The 27,372-nt window shown below is 42.7% G+C and overlaps 1 protein-coding gene across 1 annotated transcript in view; it reads right to left on the bottom strand.

Annotated features, from left to right (window-relative positions):
• pawr (PRKC, apoptosis, WT1, regulator) overlaps positions 1-27,372 on the bottom strand; it is an 88,525-nt gene that overhangs the window by 9,810 nt on the left and 51,343 nt on the right. Inside the window, exons 3-5 of the mRNA XM_079493806.1 lie at positions 25,720-25,842; positions 11,512-11,555; positions 4,365-4,461 (exon numbers count right to left, since the gene is read on the bottom strand). Coding sequence (XP_079349932.1) covers positions 4,365-4,461; positions 11,512-11,555; positions 25,720-25,842 — 264 coding nt within the window. The remainder of the gene's footprint in view (positions 1-4,364; positions 4,462-11,511; positions 11,556-25,719; positions 25,843-27,372) is intronic.

Genomic DNA, 27,372 nt, shown 5'->3' with positions numbered 1-27,372 from the left:
GAGTATAGAGATCGACTACTATACAATCAAATAAATCTGTATACAAGATCATTTCAGATTTCAGAGGGAGGGAAATACTAAATTAACTGTTAACTACATTAACACATTCTGCGGGGGCGAGTTGGTAAAGGGGCGAGTCGGTTGGTATTCCTTAGGGTTAGTTTCCCCTGACAAAAGAACCCATAAATGCAGCATTGTAGCATGTTGTCTGTGTGGCAGGGAAACAGAAATGGTTATTTCTGATCTTCATTTTCATTTTTTTCATCCCATGTGACATTTGAATGTGAGTGTACTGGAGTTGAGCCATGAAAGCAGTGAAGAATGGAGTGTGTCATTAAGAGTGCTGTTGGAAGGGAAGCGAGACATCTCCACTGTAAAGGTCATCTCTCCAGGAAGAACCACCAGAAATAAGGCAGAGCTGCGGCTTCAAGAAGGCACTCAAAGGAATTGCAATTCGAAATTCATCAGATGCACACTTTGAGAACAAACAGTGGCTTCACTCAGGGAACATAACTTTTTGTCTTGCCAGCAAAAGTGGCAGCTAGATACAAAAATAAAGATAAAAAACCACCAGGCAGTCTTGATACACATTACTACTTTATTATTATTGTAGATTTCTGGCAGAAATCTATTATCTAGCCTCGATGACCTTACAGGCGTATGCAAAGGCTAAGTTTATGTAAATTAGATAGACTATGTGTATACACTATATAGTGTATAGTATACACATAGTTTCATTATATACAAATTCCACTGTTAGGTTGTTAGCTTACGTATGATTCTTGATGACTATATTTATGTATTTGATCAGTATTACCATGTTTTGTACTTGCTTACTGTAAATCGCTCTGGATTAAGTCTGCTAAATGCCTAAATTTACTTTAAAAATTAACTTTTTTCAGAAATTGTTAATTAATTAATATGAATTAATATTACTTCATCATACTGAAGTTCTGTCACACAAAAGTAGCAATAACTTTGTCACTACAAGTGAGCTGTCATTCTACGCCCTGCTACAACATTGCCCACAGCCTATGATGTGTGTCTATTCTTTTTTTTTCAACAATATATTTATTTTCCTTTTTTCACACAAATGACAATACACATATACAAAAAACAACAATGAACAGTACAAGACAATTACTGATATAAAGAAAGCAAAACAACAATAACCAAAAACAACAAAACAAAACAAAAAACAACAACAACAACAGCACTACTCCTCTTCAGCTCCATCCATTAGATGTGACAAATTATTGTTCTTTATGTATCTCATAAAACGGCCCCACACCTCCTGAAACATTTCTTGTTTGTCCTTAAGAATGTATGCAATCTTTTCCAAAGGTAGACATAAAGACAATTCTCTGAACCACTGTGTAATACTTGGTTTGTCCGGCCTCTTCCAGGTCAATGCTATCACTCTCTTAGCTTGTAAAAGACATATATCTATAAACATTTGTTCATTACGCTTTATCTTGTGTCCCTCCGGATATAGACCGAGCAGGAAGAACTTTGGTTCTGGTACAATATTTATTGACAAAATCTTCTGTATTTCCTGCCCGACCTTCCCCCAAAACTCAATCAATTTTGGACAGGACCATAGACAGTGGAACAATGTGCCTCTATCTTCACCGCATCTGGTGCATACATCTGGAATATTACAATTATACTTATTAAGTTTCACTGGTGTAATGTACACTCTCATAAGCCAATTGTATTGTAGAAGTTTTAGACGAGTATTCCCAGTCTGGGATTGAGCTTGTGCACAAGCCGTACTCCATTGTTCCACTGTTAAATCCTCCTGAATATCTGTTCTCCAGGCATTAAGCCTATCTTCCGAGGATTCCGGAGAAAAGTCAACCAATAGGGCGTAGAAATCTGATATTAACCCCCTTCCGAATGGGTCATTAACCAAAGCTTTCTCCAGCACAGACATGGATGGGGCCAGCATGGATTGCCCCAGATTAGTTCTAATAAAGTCCCTCAGTTGCAGATATTTAAAGAAGTGTTTGCGAGGGATATCATATTTAATGACCAGTTCCTCAAACGAGAGCATACTCCCCCGACCCCTCTCAAATACATCCCTTAATTGACCTATTCCCCTATCAGCCCACAATTTAAACCCCCCATCAGCTCTACCTGGCACAAATTGATTATTACCCCATATTGGGCTGAAGCGAGAGAGACGTGGATGTTCTCCCAAAAATATATTAACCTCATGCCAGACTTCAATCATTGTTTTAACTATAGGATTGCTTGTAATTCTTTTTAGGTTATGTGTGTCTATTCTAGACGTAATCTGTTGCTATTGGCTCTCAGCCTCAGAGAGTTCTGGGTATTCTGTTCAGCCCGCCTGGTTTAAGTCGGTTATGTTCCGGTGTAGTGTAGATGTACCGAGTGAATAATCCTCCGTCTCCGTCCCGCCCACCACGGACTGACTCACCCACCAAAGAGACTGTAGTAATAGTGTAAGTTTACCTGTACTGCTGCTGTATTATCGCCGAGTCCTGTTATATTGTCTGTTTGGAAGTAGCCTACAAGTACACTGTATGTCAGGGGTGCCCACACATTTATGACGTGAGATCTACTTTCAAAATGACCAGCTCAACAAGATCTACCACTGAAAAATGGGGGTCAATGGCAGAGATTGGCACGTCAAAAAAGCACTTTCACCTAGAAACTCCATTCACACTTTTTTATAATTCAGCTTACTGTGGAGACACATGCTGGAACTTTTTTACTTTGAAATGATTTGTAGTTTCGGAGTTATTTAACTTAAACGCCCAATGCATTCTCAATGGCAATAGCACAAACTTTGGCATGCTACTAGTCCTACATACTTACACCTAGAAACCCCATTCAATGCATGTCTTTATCTGCCGTTCTGCCAGTAACATCCTGCTACTGAAAGCCCTTGTTGTGGCATCATTCCTCGCCTCCACACCACAGAAAGTTAGTCCGCAACAATATGAAGTTTCCATCCGACAGCAACAACATGCAATTTCCTGTGACTATAATCAATCAATAACATCATAAGGAATAATTAGCACAATTCTGAGTGGACTGAGTGCAGACCTGCAAACTGATAACGGATGGAAAAAGGTGAACAGTTCTGAATCAAAGCCCTCTGGGGCAAGGCTAGATACTGGCTAGATGCTTTACCCTGGCAAATGTAAAGCAGAAACCTTTCAGAGCAACCAGTTATCATTTAGTGACAAACTGCATTTCAATCTCAACTTTTCAGAGCCATCCTCAAACACTATGCTACACACACACACCAAAGTCCTTGTAGTGGTGTATTGCTGCCGGCCCATGGCACAAGAATCCAAACGACAACCTCGCATCAGGCTTTCCGCCTCGGAGGAAAGCCTGGTCTGTGTTACTAAATCGCTGTGTGATCCGGTCGGGAGACCATATCTGAATACGTCATGTTGTAGTCAATGGTTTGTAGTCATTAGGCCGGAAGTACCACAACTGGAATAAGAACTACCCAAAATAATTCCCCACGATCATCATTTTAGGGTATACCCAATCAAACTGAATTTCCCTGTGGGATAACAAAGGTATACAGAAGTCAGATTTATATTTATTGTGTATTTTAAAAATCAGCAAAACTACATTGTTTATCTAAAAAAAGTCACTGTTTTAGCACCATAACCCAATGCAAACAAAGTGGATTCTGACAATGTATAACACAGGGTTTTCATCCGATTGTGAAGCAGGGACCACCCCCCAACCCCCCCCCCCCCCCAAAAAAACAGGGAGAATTGCCAGGTTGAAAGTGGTTAATGTATCCTCTACAACAGTGGTTTCAACCAGTGGTCCAGGGATCACCAGTGGTCCTTGAGGGAGTTCCAGGCGGTCCCCAGCAAATGATGGAGAGTAACCAAATGGACCCTTATTAGATATTTAACTCGTGAGAGCGTAATATGAAACCAATAGGACCCTCACAGGTCCATTTGGTTTCATTGTATGCCCTCAAGAGTTAAATTATTGTTAAACATCTGCATTACTTAATTTACAAGAAGTCTACACAATTAGAGAATGAAGAAGATGTTATTTTCGTTATAAACGTTTGCCTGTTGTCTAAGCAGACAACAGGCATCAACACAGCATGGAATTGTGGACAAAATTTTATCCAACGACAACAAAATATGAATTGGGTCTGAGAGGCTAAATCTCATCAAACGGTGGTTCATGTGGCTCAAATGCTCAAATAAATAATGGGCCTCGATATGAAAAAGGGTTGAAAACCACTGGTCTACAATGACAACAGTAGCGTTGTGGGTATAAGCCAGGCCTGCTGGGAGAATGCAGAGGAGACGTCGCACAATACGATGCTACTGTAGCTGCAGCAGAAATACCTTCTCCAACTCTTCAGTCCTCTTGTCCACACCTCCAGCCTCCTTGCCGTGACGACCGTGTCTGTTCCTGCCGCTTCCACCCAGCTCCTCCTCAGAACTGTAGAGAGCACACACACACACACACACACACACACACACACACACACACACACACACACACACACACACACACACACACACACACACACACACACACACACACACACACACACACACACACACACACACACACACACACACACACACACACACACACACACACACACACACACACACACACACAATTTACCTTGAATCCACAATTTACAATACATTTTACAGGAAAACAAATATAACGGGGTTGAAAGTTCATGGGCACCGACGGATACACATGGGACGTACCTTCTCCTCCACACAGACAAACTGCTGCCTATAACGGCCGAAACAGAGCAATATTTGGCAAGTTGTTCGGCTTTGCCAGCGATCGTTAGGCCACTCGTGGTCAGTTTATATACATGGCCCAGGCTCCCAAATATCAGTATGTACAGTAGAATCTATATCTGTACCTAAAGTTTGTTGTGATTTTAAGTAACGGTTGGTAATGTTTATCTTGAAATGCCTGCCTGGTCCATGTACAAATCAAAGTCCACCTCCAGAATCAGGACCTCCTTGTGACTGGTGAGTGTCAACACAAACTAACTAACTAAATCGGGTGTATTCGTGATGTTAGCAAAGACATCACATGCATACCTAAACCAATCTGGTAACACTCTTGAATGTTTATACATTGCTGCACTGGGTGGCATATATTTTATAACTGCATCAGACACGGTTACACGCCGGCATTCCGCTATTCCAACACGCCGCCATTCCGACCTGCCCGCATTACTAACCCTGATCCCTAACCACACACACACACACACACACACACACACACACACACACACACACACACACACACACACACACACACACACACACACACACACACACACACACACACACACACACACACACACACACACACACACACACACACACACACACACACACACACACACACACACTCTCTCTCTTCAGGTAATTTAACAAGTAAGCAGGGCGACTGTGGCTCAAGAGGTAGAGCAGGTCGTCCAATGATCCATGGGTCGGCGGTTCGAATCCCGGCTCCTCCTGGCTACATGTCGAAGTGTCCTTGGGCAAGACACTGAACCCCAAATTGCTCCCGATGTGCTGGTTGGTACCTTGCATGGCTTCCGCCGCAATCGGTGTATGAATGTGTGTGTGAATAGGTGAATGTAATGCACAATCTATGTAAAGCGCCTTGGATAAAGGCGCTATATAAATGCACCATTTACCATTTTAAGCAAATGCTACAAAAATAACAATAAAAGTGTGATTCTGGAGAACCTTTGCTGACATTCATCCTTTGCAGGAATGCATTCTCCCTGAAGCACTCCAAGGGCCGACTCATTCATTTCCGCGTAATGAGACTTTAATGGCATGGCAGGTCCATCACCAAATGAACAGGTGGGAATGTCATCCAGGTTTTCACTGCTTTCCGTTTAAATTGCATTTAAGAGCCTCCCGCACCATTAATGGAGAAAGGCTGTCAAGGGTGTACAACATTCCTGCAAAAAGGATTTTGATTTGAAAACAATTCAAACTGTGCACAGCCACCGTGCACGAGAATGACACAAGTGGCACGGATTCTCCACATGCAATTAGCAGCTTCTATTCAGCTGATGAAAAAGGTGCGTGGAGCTTTTGTATTCAGTTAGCGAGGCATATTATTACCCTTCACTTCGCTGTCTGCCGAGAGGATACCGGAGCGACCAGGAGAGAATATTCATGTGGACTTTATTTAAATAATTAATTTGTGTGGAAAACTTCAAACGAGTTTGTTTTTGTTCCTTCCCGAAAAAAATGGATCGTGCCAGGTTTATATTTTCTCCAAGGGAATCAAATTAATACAGCAGCCCTGCATTTCTGTCTGCGTATTTCTGAAAAGGACACGTCCGGGCAGACAGAAAAGCTGCTGGCGTGACAATAGACAAACAGAACTGAATTGTTTGCCACCTGTGCTCTGATGCATTTCGGCATTTGACAGATATGCTCATTAAAAGTAGAGGGCAGCAACGCCTTAAGAAGGAAACGCTACTCGAACAAGGTTGCTGTGACTTCTCAGAGCATTTCGGGGGTAATAAAAAAGACATTGTATTGAATCTCAAGAGGTTTATCTAGGTAAGCTAGTGTGTTCTCCATTTTGTTTGTCTCAAGAACCAAGAGGGGTTTATTTGTCACCGACTCATACACTGTTGAAATGGTCCACAGCAATACAATAAAAATATAACATAATAATCATAATTAAACTATCTCAGTGTAAAGACGGACCTGACAATTGTACCGTGTGCCACTTCTTCTCACAGACACGCAGAACTTTATCGTGGAACTTGACATTTACTGAAGTGACAGGTTATTCTCCCCCCACTCTCTAATGGGGCTAAACATTGCGGCGCCTGCTGCTTTAAGTCGTCTTTGCACTCTAATAATGTGACCTTTTACTCTGGAGGTTGTTGACTAGGGCTCACACTGTTTACTGCAATCATGCACGTGTAAATCACGTAATGTAAATGTAAATCAGCCTGGATGCTCCTGCCTAAATTGAAAATTGTTTCGATAAAAAGAAAGTCCTTGAAATGCTCTCCATGGCAGTCAGCAATACCAAGATAGAGTGAGTTTCATTCCTTTCTCCCACTGTGGTTCTTCAAGGCTTTCATTACAGGCATTACATGGGGGCAGGTGTGAACACAGTGACACGCTCGCTCACTCGCACCCACCCACGCACACCTTCATTGGAATGAATACGTGGGGGCCATCGGTTCTCGAGACTATAATATTAATCTATCTATAAATGCACCAAGTCTCTGTACGTGTGTACGTCTGTAATCCACGTAACTGGAGAACCGTTCGCCCCGCCGACTTCAACTTCACGCTCCACACCCCCGCAGGGAGTGCAGTGCCCGGTGTCGAGTCGGTCGGACCCACAGTTGGTCCAGAACCACCACAAAAGGCCTCTGCCCGGGCTCTGGACAGCCCAAGCTCCATATACTGTATGGAGCTGGCCTATTCTGACATCACAACACAGACAGATGAGTGGAACAGGTACTCTGACACCGGTACGAGTATTGGAGTATTGCATAGCCGGGTGGGGCATGGATCTCCAACTTCAATCGTTACAGACTCTGTGCTCTACAGTTGGGCACCGGTCTAGTATTGTATAAGTTATACAATACTTATATATATAATATAACTCTATGGACAGCGTAATGAAACACTTCCCAATGTCTTCCCACTCCACCTCTCTCTTTCTTAAGAACGCACGCACACACACGCACACACACACACACACACACACACACACACACGCACAGTCGCACACACGCTCTTATACTGAAAACCCACCTCTTCAGACTCCACCATGGCCCGTAGCACTTGCCCTAGCCTAGCCCCTTAGATAGCACTTTATGTAGACTTAGGTAGTATTTTAAACAGACTTATAGCTTGTTACGTAGACAGCACTAGAATTGCCTTTTTATGTAGTCATAGCACTTTATAGTACACATGTATAATATATAATATAGTATAGTATGTATAGTTTAGATACTCCACTGTTACGTTCTTAGTTTACGCTTGAGTCATGATAACTACTTTTTATATATGTGATGTAAAAGAGCAACATTTTTGGCAAGTTTTCTGACAGTGTGCGGGACCCTTTTTTATGTGATGTATGCCATGCTTTTGTTATTTGTTTTTGTTATTGCTTAATGTAAGTCGCTTTGGATTAAGAGCGTCTGCTAAATGCCTAAATTGTAATTGTAAATTGTTATATTAGTTACGACTGTAGGTTGCAGATTACTATGAAAACCTGCAAAACCTTGATCTGACCCCCCCATGCCAAAGCTCGCCCAGCAGTCTGCCGTCACCCAGATGCGTGCACGCCCTCGCTGCGTCTTACTGGTATCTGTACTATGACTTGTTATAAACACTATAATTATTCAGCAGAACACTTTGAAAGCCGCCCTCTAGTGTTCTGTCTAGGTACTTCAGCGCCATGATTCATATGTATTGAGCCCCGCTTCCACGAAACCGAAAGCACATTGTAGTCTTAGCAGCTGGCTATGTTGTTTATCTTTCGCCAGAAACTGTAATATGTTGGCCGCGATGCGATCAAAAATCACTATTCACATCTGAACGCCGGACGGATTTGGCAAAAAGAACGACTTTGGAGTATTTTTCAGAGAAAACAGGCAGGAAAGAAATCACATTAAGTGGATTCCTATTGGATGCGCGCGCATTACGCCTTGTGCCGGGAGGGGCGAAGGCGTTTCCTAGCAACCTGGGCAGCACTAGAAGTATGTGTTTATCTTCTGCCGGTCTATTTTGATATGAAGCTTATAACCCGTGGTGCCGCGGGTTTGTAGACCGGCTATGTTAGCTCATTTTGAAATAGGCCTTTAAGTGTCTAAAGAGCCAGTGTAAACAGCCAGTTCCTCAATGCTAAACAGCACACACTGTGGCCCATTAGCAGCTGAGCTGGCAGAGAGACAGGCTGAGTCAATGACCCTCTGGGAATCTCAGCAGGTGGGGAGAGAGCAAAGCCCTGGCATGGGGTGAGGAGTGCAGCAGGTCGTCGAGGCTAGGGCAAGTACTACGGGCTAAGATGGAGTCTGAAGAGGTGGGTTTTCAGACTACGGCGGAGGATTGGGAGTGAGCCTACGGTTCTGAATGCAATGGGAAGTGCGTTCCATCGTTTTGGAGCCAGAAGGAACTACAGGCAGGTGAAGTGCCATGCACGAGCAGAAGAGCACGCAGCTGGGGTTTAACGCAGAGCGCTCGTCCATGGATCCATTCAGGTGCCTTCATGGAGGTTAGCACTCCGAGAGAGAGAGAGAGAGAGAGAGAGAGAGAGAGGGGGGAAGAAGCTGTATGGCCATGTTGCCTTGCCCACCTGGCAGGCTGTCCGCTCCAGGACCCTGGAGCGTCCAAGTGTGGCCAGGCCAACCAATCAGAGCAGCAGCCATAATTACATGGCCAGATTGAGAGTGTCAGCTGGTGCACTTGGCAGGTGGGATCAGGGTGGCTATTGCAAAATCTTATGCAAAATCGTGCAACATAAAAAGTGTCGCAGCTCCCATGGGACAGTAAAGCACTAGGCGAGGCAGTGTCAAAAATCGGACCCATTATGGTCCATTTGTATACAGTCAGGGTTACATCAACACTCGATTGTAGATCATTATTATGTGACTACTTAACTCATTGCCCATCACTAAAACCCCTGGTGCTGTCGGCTTACCGCCACCATATACAGCACTCTATTTCTCTTGAAATACTGGGCCGTTTCCGGTCCCCAAAAAAACAACTAGCGAGAATCGGCTAAAGGTAATGCGATCATCGTCTATTTAAGAGTCTTCAGAAGCATTAATAACCGCGTGGTAACTTCGATTTAGTATTGATCCGCTAACATCGGTGCATTGTTCAATCCAGCTCAATCTGAGCCATAATTCTGAGGAAAAACGGCTATAAAAGGTCGGCGGCCCCAGCATTGTGTGTGGGCCGCCATCTTTGGGAGGGCGTTGCCTGTCTCCCGGGAGCCCTGCTTTATGGTAAATATTAGCGAGACGATTATGAATTAATGAAAAGCTCAAAAACACGTTAAAGGTATTCCTGGCGCCATGGGATTTCACGAAAGAGACGTTAATTAAGTCCTTGGTGTTCAATGAGTTAACACGCTCCGCACCAATGCCGTAGATGTATGGCAATTGGGGGTTATGATGTCACAAAAATGCCGTATTTTCGATTGGGCCTTTTGACTCAAAGGCTTTCAGCTTCCAGGAAGAAACCAAAAATACACAGGGAAGACATATTTTAAAATTATATCCACACCTGGTGGTCTATTAGAGCAGGGGTTCTCAACCTGTGGGTCGCGACCCCTTGAGGGGTCGCCAAATTATTTTGGGGGGTCCCCAAATTATATATATAAAAAAAAAAAAAGTTGTTTTGGTTTTTTTGCAACTGAATGGCTGTAAAGTGGAAATGAAGAGTTTACATATAGTACACATAGTACATGCATACACCTTCCCTAATGATTATGGTTTCAGTATTTATTTATGGTGTATTGTCTCTATTACTAAGGTTATTGTAGCAGTCCATTTATATTGGGGGTCGGGAGGGGGCAGGGGTCCCGAGATGTTGCCAAAGCATTTCCGGGGGTCCCCGGCCAAAAAGGTTGAGAACCCCTGTATTAGAGTAATGGTAACTCCACACAAAACAGCAATAGTACCAAAATCACGGCACTCCATCTTTAAGACTCTAGAGGCCTCATACATTATAATACAAGGTTGCGTAAGACGGTTTTCACATACACACGCGGGACCTATAAAAAGTGAACGTGGTGTGAGAATGTGCGGTATGCCATGCCAAAAACTAATGTCTGGCTCTGTCGGCCAAACTATAAAATACTGAACCAAGTGTTATAAAATAACATTTCCACACAATCTACTGTGCTATGTCTCTGAAGTAGTTCATGAAAAACCACAATCACGTCCACTGATACACCATAATAGCTTAATCGTTTATGTGGATCAGAAAGGCCAAAACCGAACTGGCATAGTAATTTCCAATTTAATAGTTCCCCTAACCCCGGAGGGAGAAATCTAATTATCCAGCCTTTTTTTAATACCTTGTCATGGGGAACGGGAATAAAACTGTGTTGTTTATGTTTGGGGTCAGCACCGGAATGAATAAAACATTCGAATATAACAGCACATGAGAGCTCCCAGAAACAGGCCCGGGACCCAACTTAGTGAAAATAGCAGATCTACAAGTGCACAACGTGGCACGAACCGACGCGTTGTACGCTTGTAGATCTGCTATTTTCACTACTTCTTAAACATTTGTTTCCTAATTTATGGAATTTATTTTGAAAATATTGTATTTATTCAAGAAATGTCTTAGAAAAGTCATTTAATTTGGTATTAATTCATGAAAACTTTAGGAAAATTTAGGAAACAAAAAACTAAAGAACCCATAAAGATTTGTCTGCAACCCTCCAAATGGGTCCCGACCCACTGGTTGGGAACGATAACAACAAAGCTCTCATGCTCACCTCTTATGGCGACCGCTCCCGGGTCGTGGAGACACTGGAGACTCCTGGAATGAAAACAAAAGGAGAGAATGTATGAGAGGAGGAAACGTGTCCTTTTCAACAACAACAACAACGGAGGATGAGGGACTGACTCTCAGTTGCCTCACTAGTACACGAAGAGAGCATCAAAGAACACTATTCTTAATAACAAAAGACCGTTTTAGTCGAAACATTAATAAAATGCTGACTGGGAGCACCATACTACGCTACAGTGTGACCCCTTTTCCACAGTTCTTTGTGGTTCTAATGGCCCCTACACACTGTAGGAGTCATCAGATCGTTGTGTATATCACACTGCAGGAGTACGTGCAGGATGCCGTGATACAAGCGCGAGACCGACACAGGACGCCTCTCTCTCTGCGTGCACGACACACACACACACACACACACACACACACACACACACACACACACACACACACACACACACACACACACACACACACACACACACACACACACACACACACACACACACACACACACACACACACACACACACACACACACACACACACACACACACACACACACACACACACACACACACACACACACACACACACACACACACACACACACACACACACAGGATAGCCAGGCTACACAGGTCGAAATGTTTGTGATAGCGTGTAGCCTACGTGGGCTGCAGCGAGACAGGCCGTTAAATCTTGATTTTCATGAAATAACTCTCCGTCTCTCTCCGTGCGCGCGCGCGCACGCACGCACGCACGCACGCACGCACGCACACGCACACGCACACACAGACACAGACACAGAGAGAGAGAGCGCACGAGGTCCAAAAGTTTGCTCCGATGCGGTTTTATCAACATTATTCAAGTGAAATGAGTTGGTTTTATAGACTATTTAACAGCAACATTGGGCTACTATAGCTACCATTGTACGACACAGGACAGGTATTTACCCAAGGAATAAAGGTTATATATATTATCATCTGATCGTCGACGACCGACAGACAGACAGTGTCAGTGAGTGCTCTCATTGGCTGCAATACAGGACTTCTCGGGACGCGGTCGGAACCCATTTCATACTGTACGATGTCCAGTCGGCGACAGAGCCAAATATCAACCCTGCTAGATATTCAGAAACGGTCGGGAAGGCGTCGGCGAGCGCTTTTATCGGCGCTATAGCTTCTCGCAGAGCCTTTCACACCCAGCGAGCAAAACCTCGGAGATCAAAGCCCGATCTTGCATCAGATCGGGAGTTTTGTCGGCGAGCGCCAAAAATGGTCCCCGACAGCATAATCGGAGCAAATATCGTACCTATATTATCACCATGCAACTTCCCCAGTGGATTACTTACATGAAGACAATGATTTATTGTATTACAATTTTTAAATTATAAATATGCAAATGAGGCATTATATAGGAAAATATGAAAAAAAAATAGAAAATATGAAAAAGCTACTACTGTGGAACGGTTATCATCATATATTAATTTACTTATATTGATCCTATAAACAATTTAATATAGGTACAGTATAATTAACGTTCCAATTTTGTTCAAAAGAACTGAACCGGTTCCCATTGGGAACCAACCGGTGGAAAGGGGGTCTGTGAGGACTTATTTGACCTGTCTTGATCACTTGGTCCTGCACCTGCTTTTAACTGGATGTGCAAGCCTGTTTTCTTTTTTTTTACGTGGTTTTAACCACTTACATTTTTCAACCTATCTTCATATAATTGGTCCTCATGATAAAATAGCAAAAATAATTTGGCTAAATATATATATTTTGAAATCTTGTTTAAAAATCTGCTTAACGATGATGTCACTAGTGGACGGCTTTCGGAACTGCCCACACACAGCCTTCCTATGAGACACAGGCAGAGTAGAATTATTCTTTTGGTATTTTATCATGAACATTAAAATGTATTTATAACAAAGTCCATTCATGTCAGACTGAGTGTCAGGAGGCTGAAAAACTCTAGGCTAGTATAGTATGCCTTATAGGAGGTGTCTGTTCAGCAGCACAGACGAAACACACGACAAATAAAAAGATATATCCATCCAACAGGAGAACAGAAATTCATCAGCAGTAGTGGCTTTTATAGAAAGCCTTTAGGTTGTGTATAAACATTCGTGAAACTGCAGCTGCTAAATTGATATATAGATGAGCATTACCGCATTTAATGGCTCACCCAGAGCCCTGTAGCCCCAAGTTGTTTCTGAACAATCTTGTTTCCACCACAACAGGAGGTGTGTGTTCATCATCTTTTTTTTTCTTCCCATTACGGTATAATCTAAAGGTTGCTTAGATCTATACAGCGAGCGATGCAGCCGAGGCTCCCCGCAAATTCCCTTTTGGTAAGGTAGCACTTCCATCTTAAAAATGAGGTCTGTGTCACCCGGCACTATCAGATGAATACATATCTCCTCTTTCCTAAGGCCTTGTGCCGTGAAGGGCCAGTGCTTTTGATTGAGGACTCTCCGCTCCGCTTCACTCTATCAGTCCGACCCGGTGCTTTAGTGGGTGTGCATTGCCGCTGCGCCCCGGCTCTTAGCATGCACCACGCCGCTCTGTCTCTGTGACATATCATCCATTACCACCTGCACTATTCAGCGCCGTATAGAATCCCTCTTTCTTCCCCCCATATCTCTCTCCAGTGACTCAGGCCTGGACAGACATATTCATAAAAGATGGGAGGATAGCGAGAGGATATAGAAGGCATTGGGAATGGTTCCTCCGGTCGACGCTGCCGTGATGAGCCACAACAGTGGCCTTTGTTTGACACGGTGCACGATAAATTTAGGCTTTTACATCTATATCTGAAGTCTGGTTTAGAATGTTTTTCTATGTTTGTGGACGTGTCACGTACCATTTAATAAAGCTGATTTATTCTTCCATTAACTACGAATCCAGTAGTGGGTGATTGACCCATTAAGACCTGTGACCAGATTCTACAAAATGTCTTAAATCCTGACAGTTTTCTGAAAAATGTACTGGTGCTCAAACCTTTTCATGTCAAGGACCCACAGAATTATCTGTATTTGGCCGCGGACCCTCATTTGAAAATGTGTTGTTTCAGGGACCCCCAGAAGCAAAGACTTGAGTTAAAAAAAGAATTCACTGTGAAAGACTAGATAGTCAAAGATTTGCACCAGATTTTCACGATTTAAAAAATAATATGGTTTTTGATCATGGTTAGCTTGTAAATGCATCAAAGATGAAATTATAATCCATCTAAAATGGATAAAGCCTTGGCCTGGAAGAGAGATCATCAACCTTTTTAGAGTGTCTCGACCCAGCTGGCGGGTCAGCAGTGATTGGCCAAGTCACTGCCCCTCTCATCCAGGCGTCCATCTATTGTCCTTTCTCTTATGCCAGAGCCAACAGGAGGCTCCACCTGCCTTGTGTGTTCTTGGGGGATTGCAGGCACTTACTGTAGAGGTCTCTAGGACTGTGGTTTGCGTCCTGCCTAAGGTCCTCCTACGTCTCACCACTGTCTGACTATAAGTCTGTGCGGTGTTTGTGCATGCATCTGTCCTTGTCCACACTTGACCTTACTCTGGTGTTTTTGAGTCAAGCTGGGTTGTTTGAGCCTTCTCTGTGTCTGTGTCACTGTTGTAAGGGTGAAACTCAGCCATGACAATATTGGTAAAACTATAATGACCAGCGGTTATCATCAGAGTTTCCGCTAGGGGCGCTGTGGTGTAAAGTTAGAGGGGAGAGGAAAAACGGGAGCAGAAGAAGAGGGAGGACGTCCTGTGAGGGATGCTGTTCCGTTGTTGTTGACATGTGTTGGACTGTACTGTTCTGCTTACGTGAGAGATTAAAGTAAAAGTTATTGTGGAGAACCTGTATGGAACTGAGTTTATTCTATACCCACGTCGCTTACACTGTCACTGTTGAATCTGTCCTAACGAGTCTCTCTTCCTCCCCTCCTCTCGGGAGACTCTGGGGGTATCCTTTGTACGATCTGTAGCTTGTGTGGTGCCCTCTTGCGAGTGCTGCAACAGGGGTTTGGCCCGTGTTACCCTGCAAGTCTTTCCTGGAGGTCAGCTGTCTCTCCGTTAACGGCTATGAGGTGACACGTCCTCGGGTCTAAATGGGTTAATGTGCAAACTACAACAGATGACTAGAAAATGAAAACCTAACTTTGGAAGGGACTTTGGGAAGTTGATTGCACTGGTGGTCTGGTCACAGAAGAGCTCTGCTCACTGCACAAAGTATGGACTTATTTAAAGGATTAATAAGGCTTACTGGGATGGCCAATGTCTCACATCACTGTGCTTGAGACAGGAGCTGTTAGAGATGGAACAGAGTGAATGACCTTAAGGTTTTGTACTACTCGGAACTAGAGAGGAGAGAAATTAAAAGTGAAATCCAAGGGAGGGCTTCTTTTGGATTCGAGTTGGCTGGTGTGCAAACTACTGCAAAGCAGATAAATCTATACTATGAATGTGCATATAGATCCCTGCTTATATAGACAATCAGCATTTGTTATTTCTGTTAATACACATTATTGGTACAGAACTGGAGAAAATGCTGTCTATATGTTAATCCATGGTCATACTGCGATAGGTGGGAGAACCCAAGGTCTAACGTCCCCTGGCCCTGCCTGGATACATTTCTGCTGCACTCAAATGAAAATGTGATTTTATACGAGTTAGCAGGGGTGCCCAAAAGGTAGATCGCGATCTACCAGTAGCAGTAAGATCACAAAGGCTGTGCACGTAGACCACATGACATGCCCTAAAAATATAGAATTTCATATAAAAAACCCTATTTTTGGCAACTGCCACTTGAATTAAGTTGACTTGATTGATTGACATAAAAAATGGCCTGTCAGCTCAAACCCACAAAGCAATTGTTGCACACAAATGTCAGTAGCATTACAAAAAGTTATATACAAGAATATGTAAGACCCCTCACGTACATTTGTGTGCGGCACTAGCCCCTCCTATGCACAGCTTTGTGTGTCTGTGCGTCCGTAGCACGGAGTGTGATAATGTGAATGGCCGAGCACGGAATGATGTACGATGATGCATGACGATAAGAGTGCCCCTCACTTCACACAAGTGTGATTTTTAAACTATATTCAGCAATGGGTTCATAATTACTTTTGGTAGGTAGATCTTGTTGAGCAGCTGATCATTTTGAAAGTAAAATCATAAGTCTCAAGTCATACAAGTGTGGGCACCCCTGAGTTAATGTGTCAATGTTTGTACCAGAGGTTTCAGGTGCATTCTGTGAAATACAGCATAGTCCCATATCCCAAAGCCCATTGGCAAGGGTCAGAGCACTGAATCGAATGCTTTCTAAGGTGATGAACTGCACATTTATTGATGACGGTTCGATCAAACTGGTCACCAGGACCCAAAGAAGCCCACTATCATACATTATATACAGTAAAGCACTCTGTGGTGATTTAACTCTGATTAAATACATCAAAATGGTGCATTTGAAAAAATCCAAGCTTTAAAATCTACTTGACCTCCAGGATTGACCTCCAGACTAAGTAACAAAGGGACAGAAAATCTATTTTTCATGGTGTCTGATTTTGTAGTAGCTGTACACTTATGTGTCTACTTAACTACTAATTAACTCTGAAGTGTGTCTACTTAAGGCAATAAAGGGATATTTCACTTTCACAATCACGCCCCCCCCCCTCACACATTAGAATGTCCTTCTAATGCATTACTTTTTTTTATTCGTTTATATATATTTTTTGTTTATTTTATTTGAACGTTAAATATGCCTTTAACAACTCCAACTATTTCTATACACAATGAGTCACTGCATTGCTATTTACTATATACGAGGGTAAAAGGATTAAATTAATGGATTTAATCAGTTGTATTAATGCATGCTTGTGCTGTCGCTGTGCTGAGTTCTAAGACTGACACACTTGATACTATCAATACATATCAGTGCATTCTTCTCTTTCATTTCCACCTGAATCTATTTTAAGTTACATCTGTTGCTGTACAAACACGAATTGTGTGCAAAGTCTTTCAAAGACAAAATGAAGATTCTAGTGCAACTAAGTGAAATACCATTTTCACATGCACAGTCACTTCAACTTTCAAAGACAAAATGAAGATTCTAGTGCAACTAAGTGAAATACCATTTTCACATGCACACTTCAATGAGAGCAACAGAGACTACTAATGGGCACTTGGTGGAGCAAAAACCTCCACCAGGAGGCATGATATTAATACTTACTGACACAGTAATGTCAAACTGTGTTTCTTTCCCTGTCAGTCTCTCGCTTCATCTCGGTCTTGTGTGCGTGCGTGCGTGCGTGCGTGCGTGCGTGCGTGCGTGCGTGCGTGCGTGCGTGCGTGCGTGCGTGCGTGCGTGCGTGCGTCACTGGCACATTGACAATACAATAGAATGAGATTGTACAAGAGAGCATTATCATCACCACCAATTTCTGTTGCAATAGTTAGACAAGCTGAAAGATTGTTGCTTTGGCTGTTACTATACCGTATAATTTAAATGACAGCTAATTATACTGTTACAACAAAATCCAATGAAGAAGAGATCTATAAACCATATAATCCACCTTATACCCTGTACATGAAACTAATTTACATACAGTATAGCTTGTTTTCCTGTAAGGAAATGTACCAAAAATACATTGATCTATGCCAGTGGTTTTCAACCAGTGGTTCTTGAGGGAATTCCAGGTGGTCCCCAGCTAAATTATGCAGAATTGGTAAACCAAATGGACCCTTATAGATCTTTAACTCTTGAGAGTGTAAAATGAAATCAAATTTGGTTTGATTTTACGCTCTCAAGAGTTAAATTATTGTTAAAGAAGTCTACACAATTAGATAACGCGTAGAGAATTGATATTTTGATCAATGTTTGCCTGTTATCTCTCCTATGGTACCAACAGCAATACAGCATGGAATTGTGGACAAAATCTTATCCAACGACAACATCAAAATATTATTTTTTTGGGTCCGAGAGGCTAAATCAAATGGTGGTCCCTGGCTCAAATTCAATTAATGAATAAATAAATAATGGACCTTGATATGAAAAAGGTTGAAAACCTCCTGCTCTATCCATGTTCACCGAGTGTGAACATTGTGGGCTGGCAATGCTTGTATCTGACAGTGATAAAAAATCCTCCTTTACGGGATATCATCCTAGCTTGCATGTGCCACATTACAGGCCATCATGCCTAATGGTGGTGCTTCAGAGCATAAGAACCATTTGTCTTAGGTGTGAGCCTGCGACAAGGTCAATGAAATTCACATACGACTCCTCCACAGAAGTGCAGACTGCACGGGCTTGGCTGACTTTATTTATCATGCTTGAACACAAGTGACAGCACCCCAAAGCCCCTCGTATATATATAGGACTATACAGAGAAAACACACCCCGGGGATATCATATCATACAAACAAAATCAAGAATAAATCCTAGATTGTTTAGATTGTTAACTCATTTAAGCATTGTGCGTCCTTTATAGAGGGCATGCGCATGCATAAAGTTAATGGCAAAATTGAGTGGCAAAGTGAGTGGCAAAATGAATTTAATGTTGTTTAACGCCGTTAAATGCAATCAGATATGACTTTTCTGTTTGTATGTAGGGGCTGTCAAGGACAGAACGTAGTTTTTGCCACTCGGCAGACGTTCCCGCATAACTTCCGGGTAGGATGATGATGTCACACGCATACCCTCTATGTCCTTCATATAACATACGATCATCAATTAAATTAAAATAATAAAATAATCGATTTTCAAACATTGCAACACATTGTGAGCTTGTTGATTGGCTATTTTCTCTATTATTGTACAACAATGTATAAAATAGAGCTTAACTGGTTAAACAGGCTAATTTATTTAGTCGATTATAAAGATATATTTCCTGTGTTTAAAATAAGTGTTAAATAGCTCTATATTCTGATAGTAATCATCGCTATAGGAGTCTCCATGTCTTTCCAGCACTTTTCTAAAGGGAAAATGCATTTTCAGGTCGAGATACCAATTAGTATTAGTAAGTAGTCAGACTGGATATAGATTAAACAAGTGAAACAGGAACAAAGACACAAAGAAATGATTGGACTGGAAAACTATAAAAACGAAGCTGATAAATGGGTACTCTCTCCCGATTGGCTGAAATGTTGCAATAATACCAGGAGATGTATTTTCTGCGTGCGTGCGTATCCGGTGCATCCATTTAACTCCCTGATGGAGCAGATTAGCATTTCTTGAAAAGGGAATTTATGGCTTTTTGTGATCTTCACCGCGACTCTGACACCCCATTAAATTCTGAAAATCTTCCAAAAGGCATGCCTTCGTCAAGTCCAACAATAGACTGTCTTCTGAGGGGGGAAGGAGAATGGGGGGCTCGGTGAATTTCGCCTGCTCAAAGCCGATAAAAATCACCATCTTTACTGGAGGCATTCAGTCAGGTCATACGAGACGTGCTTTTCAAAACGTACAGTAAGCATGATTGGCATTCTGAACGAAACCTAAAGAATGGAAGAATGGAAAGTTGGGGCCTAAGAATTTAACTGGCAAAAAACGATGTGCTATTTTTGTTTCATTATCCCAATAAGACAAATACTGGTCTGGTCAGCTTCATTGATATGAATGCTTTAAGGAGCTCTGTTGTTTCAGGCCTGAAAACGTCAATTAAAAAAAATGGTCCATATATGGGCATTCCCAGATGATGCCCTAATATAACCCCTGTTCTGCCCATATATGGAGATTCATCAATATTAAGCCCATATGGGAATGTCAATATATGGCCATATTGTGCCAGTCTCATGATAACCAGTGTGGTTGCCGCGACGCAAGTCACACTTTCAAACGAACCAAGTTGGTACAACATATGGATCTCCATATGTGGAGCTGACTATCATCACCTGGATCTCCATATATGAAGATCACGACACTGACATCATCAAACCCTGGATAGCCATACAAACATGGTTTGACATACTAGATCTGCATATATGGAGCCGGCCAACCACTCTACATCTGGCCTCACTGACACCAGATTAATAGTTTAACCCCTGCTTCTCAACTGTGCCGTATAAATAGGTTCCGTCCAATCCGACGTGTCCCCACGTCCTAGGGAATCCAACCGACGGGTTGCAATGACGTGTGTACACGTCCTAGCGCGGGTTTCAGAGTAAAAGCGGCCATGTTTTCACGGCACCCCAGAGCTCCTATTTTGAAGGAATCCCGGGACTGATTGTGGTTGTTTCATCGCCCTCAGGGCGTCGTACTGGTAAATATAATTTGATTACGGCTCACAACTATGTTCTGTACGTGCTCCGGTGCAATGGAAAAAAACGTAAGTGAAAATTCGGCTAGCTTATGCTGTCTATGGGAACGCAGTTTTTAGAATCCCAATATCTCGGATTCTTCTTCCAGGCTGCGTTTTGGATGAAGACATTCCTACCTATAAACGATCGCCGGTTACAAAATGTTGTGGGTGAATTAACCCATTTTGACCTGAGATCAGATTCTAAAGTAAAAATGTCTTCTACATCCTGACAGTTTTCTGAAAAAGCTATGTTTCTATGTCAGTCGTTCTTCGATTTTTCAAAAATAGCAGACCTACAAGCTATATGAGCTTGTAGATCTATGTAGATCTGCTATTTTTCAAAAACACCAAAAGGGGTTCCCGCCCAAAATGGGTTAAATAACATTTGCGCGACATAGTGGTTTTTCACTTCCCGTTTCTCTGTTTCCGAGTGAAACGCCTGCAGTGAACGGTGGCAGTTCTGGGGTACCAGCACCAGATGGAGGTTCTGGCGTACCAGCACCAGATGGAGGTTCTGGGGTACCAGCACCAGATGGAGGTTCTGGGGTACCAGCACCAGATGGAGGTTCTGGGGTAACAGCACCAGATGGCGGTTCTGGGGTACCAGCACCAGATGGCGGTCTTGGCGGTTATCAAATCATCATTTCCCAAGACAACATATTGAAACAGTTTGCAGGCTGCACATAAATAAAGGTTGTTTTCAGTAGCTGAGGTGGATAGCGAACATTTGTTTGCTGTGCTGACAAGATGCTCTACAAAAAAAAAAACTGTAAGGTGAAAAATAAAAAAGCTAAATGAGGCTTGGAAGTGTTGAATGCTGTTTTTTTGGGGGGGGGGTTTCTCTCTCTCTCTCACTTCCCTCAGAAACTATGACAAAGAGAGAGAGAGGGAGAGCAAGTGACGCCAAAGGAGGGCAAGACAGAGAGAGAAAGAGTGTGAGCGAGAACGAGAGTGAGACCGAGACCAGGACCAATCTGGTTCCATATTGGACTCCACAGCAGTAGCATTAAAAGCAGATGATCCCTTGGAATGTTCCATACGGTTCTGTTTGCCCGACACGGCTGCAGGATTATGGAAATTGTTTTCCTTGTAGGGCTCACATACCACAGAAAGGTACGGCTTGATAACCAGGACCACATGAAGGCACCCGGGACAGGAGAGGGCCTCCCCGTGACCTGCCATCAGAATCCATGCTCATTGGATACAATAATATTCTGCCATAAGGTGTGTGTGTGTGTGTGTGTGTGTGTGTGTGTGTGTGCGCGTCCATCTAAGAGGTGTGCAATCAAAATTAATATTATGAAAAACTGTGCACCACGCACGCACGCACGCACGCACGCACGCACGCACGCACGCACGCACAAGCACACACACCCTGCATTTGACGTAGTCCGTATTTTGTATTCTCCAATATTATCCTTAATTCTTCTGCCAAGATCTGTGATCAGGTTTCCATTAGAGCAGCGGCAGCATTATTTTAGCAGAGTTTCAGTGTGTTTTGGTTGGAAGAAACGCCTGTCTTGAGTTCTGGGGAGTTAATTAACAAAGCGGCTCTAAACAGGAGGTGAACTGTTTACTTCATAATATTACTTACTGTGTGTTCACTCATAAGAGGTCCGCTCTCTCTCTCTCTCTGGCCTGACATGGCAATTGTACGTCTCCTGGTGATAAACAGAGCCCTAGCTCTCTCTCCCAGCTGTGTTTCTGGCTGTCTGCGGGTTGGGTTTGGAGCTATGGTTAGTCTGTGGCTGATGCAAAACTTTACACAGCGTCAATCTTAACCGAGCGACGTACGCTGAGGCCAAATTCGCACTTTGTATTGCGGCGGTGTCACATCACAAAAACTATTTTGATGAAACCTGTCGGGGGAAAATCTGTTATTTTGTGGCAAACGCCGTCACCGGCGTCGTATGACAAAGTGTACATTAGTGCTTTTTTAGGCAAAGCAATGGAACACATCCAGCGGTGGGTTGTGTGTTGGCTTGCATCTGTTCTCCGTTAAGCAGTGGTGTGTAAAGTAACAAAGTACATTTACCTAAGTGCTGTACTTCATTTTGAGGTATTTGTACTTTACTTGAGTATCTCCAATTTCCAATACTTTTACTTCTACTCCACCACATCTCGGATCGAAATATTGTACTTTTTACTCCACTACATTTATTTGAAAACTTTAGTTACTACTAGTTACTTTGTAGATTTTGATTATTATTACAAAACATACTCACATTAACCACTTCAGCCCTCGGCCATTTGAAAATAGCCGCTCTACAAGCTCACAATGTGTCTGTCATTTTCAAAACTTGAAATGGGAAATTCTGCACAATGAGTACTTTTAGTACTTAAAGTACACCTTGATGCCAATACAAAAGTAAAGAAATGTAATACTTTTTCCACCACTGCCGTTTAAGGCTTGGGATTTTGGGGGTGAGGATTGCCTCATCGGGCACACAAAAAGGACACATCCCATTTGATGTGATGGATGGGTCATTTTAAATCTGTCTCTGAAAGCGTGGACGTATGACAGATGTCTCACTCTCTGTGTGGAGAGACATGGGGCAGGAGTTTTTCTTATGGCCGGTACGGTAAGCATCCGTTTGCTTCATATTTTTCCCATGGCAGTGTGTCTCACAGCAGGTGCCGTCACTCTCCTCTTGTTAGTGGCGTGTTTGTGTACATATGTCAGTCCATTTATGTAAATAGACCCTGGTTTCCAGCATTCCGCACAAAGCGCCAGTGGGGACACGTTACAGATGCCACGTCTGGAAAGCAAATCTTAAAGCGAGATCCAGAGAAATAACCAGTTTAGTCAGCTGAGCAAGCCCATGTGGATTTGTATATTTTTGGATATGTCAGTTACAGTTGGGTGCCACCGATATTGTCCCTTATCATTTGACCCATTTAGGCCTGACCTCAAAATTTAAAAAAATCCTTCTAAATCCTCCAGTTTTCTGAAATAAATATTTTCACGATTTTTCAAAAATAACAGACCTACAAGCTCGTAGCGCGCCACTCGGTGGCGCGCTATGAGCTTGTAGATCTGCTATTTTTCAATAGCTAAATTATAACATAATGTTTAAAACACCAAAAGGGGTTCCCGCCCAAAATGGGTTAACTGTCCTTTTGCGCAGATCACGCAAAACTCAGCAAAAAGAAAAGGACAATATCGATGGCCTCCAACTGTATGTCAGTTAGATCTCTTCTCTTTCCGGAAACACAATATATAGGACATTCACTGTAGGCATCACACAGTGGAATGCCACTCTCTTAACAATTTCTCACTGAGGAACTCCATATACTTAGAGCGAATCCGACAGCACAGAGCTCCTGTTCAATATAAATGACTAATATCCGTTAAAAAGAAATCTATCGAATTATGACTTTTGTTCAATATGAATTACTATTCTCCACAGAAAGGAGATACTCCATCAAGTCATGGCTTTTGTTCAATATAAATTACCATTCTCCGCAAAAATGAGAAAACTCCATCAAATTATACGTTCTTCTTATTAATGTAATATCTTATTACATTTGGTTTCATTTTCAGTTTAATCTGCTCCTCCTACAGATGACTGCCGTCCTCATGTGCAACCCTGGGGGGGTTGTTTTCACTGAAAGGAGATAATATTACCTGCCAAGATTAAAAGACTGTCTTATTTGCTGGATATTGAGGAGACAGATTAAATGAAGGCAGCATGAACAGATGGCAGATCCTGATCTTAATTTAACTCGAGAGAGCGTGAAAACCGCAAAGGGGTCCATTCGGGTCAAGTTTCGCAGTCTCAAGAGTGAAATAGATGTTACGGTGCAGCGATTCACCTTGTAGTGTCTTTGTTCTGAGCCGAGCGCTGCAAAGATAAGCTATCCCGTGTTGCGTTATAAAAGAAAAGATAGTTTCAGAGGTGTTTCCGTGAATAGATTACACACCAAGGCACCCCAGTGTTTGGATGGCTGCAGCGCAGGCCTCATTGCTAAGAGTTATAAAACACTATAGAATCCCAGATCAATAATGACCTGGCTGCTGTCTACATAACATGTATGGCATAGTACTAGTAGCATGCCAAAGTTTATGCTATTGCCATTGAGAATGCATTGGGCGTTTAAGTTAAATAACTCAGAAACTACAAATCATTTCAAAGTAAAAAGTTCCAGCATGTGTCTCCACAGTAAGCTGATGTGTGAATAGAGTTTCTAGGTGAAAGTAATTTTTTGACGTGCCATAGAGCTGCCATTGCCCCATTATACATTTCTCAAATTTGAAAGCACTATATTTCTAAAACTATGAAACATTTCAAAGATTTCTTTTCAGGCAAACATGTCCACCGTAAGATGAACCTAAATAGGTTTGAATGGGGTTTCTAGGTGTAAGTATGTAGGACTAGTAGCATGGCAAAGTTTGTTCTATTGCCATTGAGAATGCATTGGGCGTTTAAGTTAAATACGGGGGGGGGGGGGGGACATATTTTGACAGCAGAAACTGCCTGTCATAATTTCTCCCTCCTCCATATTCCAAAGCCCCCCAGGTACATTATATATTTAAACTATTTTCAGCAATGGTACACTTATGTTTTCAGTGGGTAGATCTTGTTTGAAAGTAGATCTCGCGTCATAAATGTGTGGGCACCCCTGATGTATGCTATCGAAATTAGACTTTGCATAAGCCTGCAAGGTCGTCGAGGCTAGTGCAAGTGCTAGGACAAGTGCTACGGGCTAAGATGGAGTCTGAAGAGGTGCGTTTTCAGACTACGGCGGAAGATTGGGGGTGAATGTGCAGTTCTAATTGCAATGGGGAACGCATTGTGAGCTTGTAGATCTGCTATTTTCAGGCATTTTTCAAGCACGTTCGCCTATAATAAGGAAGGACATGCCCTGAGAGTGCTAAAAGAGTCTCAGAGAGGTCACGTGGCCCGCTCCTCACCTGCTCTAGTTGTCCGGCGTCGGAGGCCATGGCTTCGTTCTGGCAGGTGTTGGCCTGAACCAGCTGCTCCTCCCTCTTCCTCTCCTTCTCGCCGGTGTCATCGTCGTCCACCTCGTCCAGGCTCTGTGAGGCAATACAATGGTCAATGGTGCATTTATACTGTACATATAGCACATAGATTGTGCATTACATTAACCCAGTCAGGCGGAGGAAAACCATGCAAGGCACCAACCTGCACATTAGGTGTTCAGACCAGAGTCTTGGTCAAGGACACTTCGACACCAACTCTGGGGGAGCCCGGGATCGAACTGGGAACCTCACGGCTCCCATCCAACTGCTCTACTACCGGCCACTCAACCCTAGGCCATTAACCAAACGTGATTTTTGGTAGTCGACTCGAATACCATAATATTCGAATATTAGTCGATTATTCAGCGGTAAAATATCATATTGTTTTCATCCAAATCGAACATTATTAAACACTGTTCTAAGCCTTGACCCGTACGGGTCCATTTGGTTTCATTCTTACGCTCTCAGGAGTTAAAGATCTACAGTATAAGGGTCCATTTGGTTACCAACTCTCCATCATTTAGCTGCATGGGGACCACCTGGAATCCCTTCAAGGACCTCTGGTGGAGAACCACTGTCGGCACAACTCTTGGCACTTTACTGGAGAATTTCCAACACTTGTACTTCTACTCCACTACATCTCAGATCCAAATAGACTACATTTATTTGAAAACTTAGTTACTAGTTACTTACTATACATTTCAGCCATTTGAAAATAGGAGATCTATAAGCTCACAAAAAGATTTGTATACATTTGAAAACTTGAATGATGCTTGATGAGTACTTTCTCTTTGGTACTTTAAAGGAGAAAACCACCCATTTTCAACATTTTACTATGTCATTAATGTACCTTAGAGCATTAATAGTAAAATGTTGAAAATGAGTGGAATGCCCCTTTAAGTACATTTTGATACCAAACCTTTGTACTTTTTAACTCAATTTTGAATTCTGGACTTTTGCTTCCAACAGAGTATATTTCTAAATGGCAGTATCGATACTTTTACTTAAGTAAAAAAAAAACACGAGTACTTTTACAACAGGCCTTTCACCTCCTGAGGGTATCCTTATCTGACCAGTGGAATGCACACACACACAGAGAGAGAGAGAGAGAGAGAGAGAGAGAGAGAGAGAGAGAGAGAGAGAAGGGAGTCAGCCTTTACTGCTTAGTGGGAGATGTTGCACATTTTGCCCGGGAAAGCTTCCAACTTTTAGTCTCCTTATTTTAACATCATGATGAAATATGCACGTTGTCTACTCTAAAGTTCCTATATGCCTTAACATTACCGGAAAGTATGCAACAAAAAGCGCCCGAGTTCGTTTATCAAAAGAAGACGTAAAGATGCAATAGGCAAACTGAGCCTAGTGGTAGAATGGATGGATGATTAGAGAGAGAATGCGAAACAGGCTGAGCTCCCAAAGGAACAGCCCCAGAAACCAGTGTTTCCTGTTCCCTGCTGTAGCCTAAGGTCCAACAAAAGGTGCCTGCATAACAGGCCCTTCCAATGGTAAAAATAGCCTTACATGGCGAACGAGGAATGCGGTCATTTGCAATGCCTTTCCTGCCAAAACTTTTTTTTATCAGCG

This window comes from Electrona antarctica (genome assembly GCF_951216825.1).
Source record: "Electrona antarctica genome assembly, chromosome: 23".
Taxonomy (NCBI): domain Eukaryota; kingdom Metazoa; phylum Chordata; class Actinopteri; order Myctophiformes; family Myctophidae; genus Electrona; species Electrona antarctica.
This window is presented reverse-complemented; position numbering and strand designations above follow the sequence as displayed.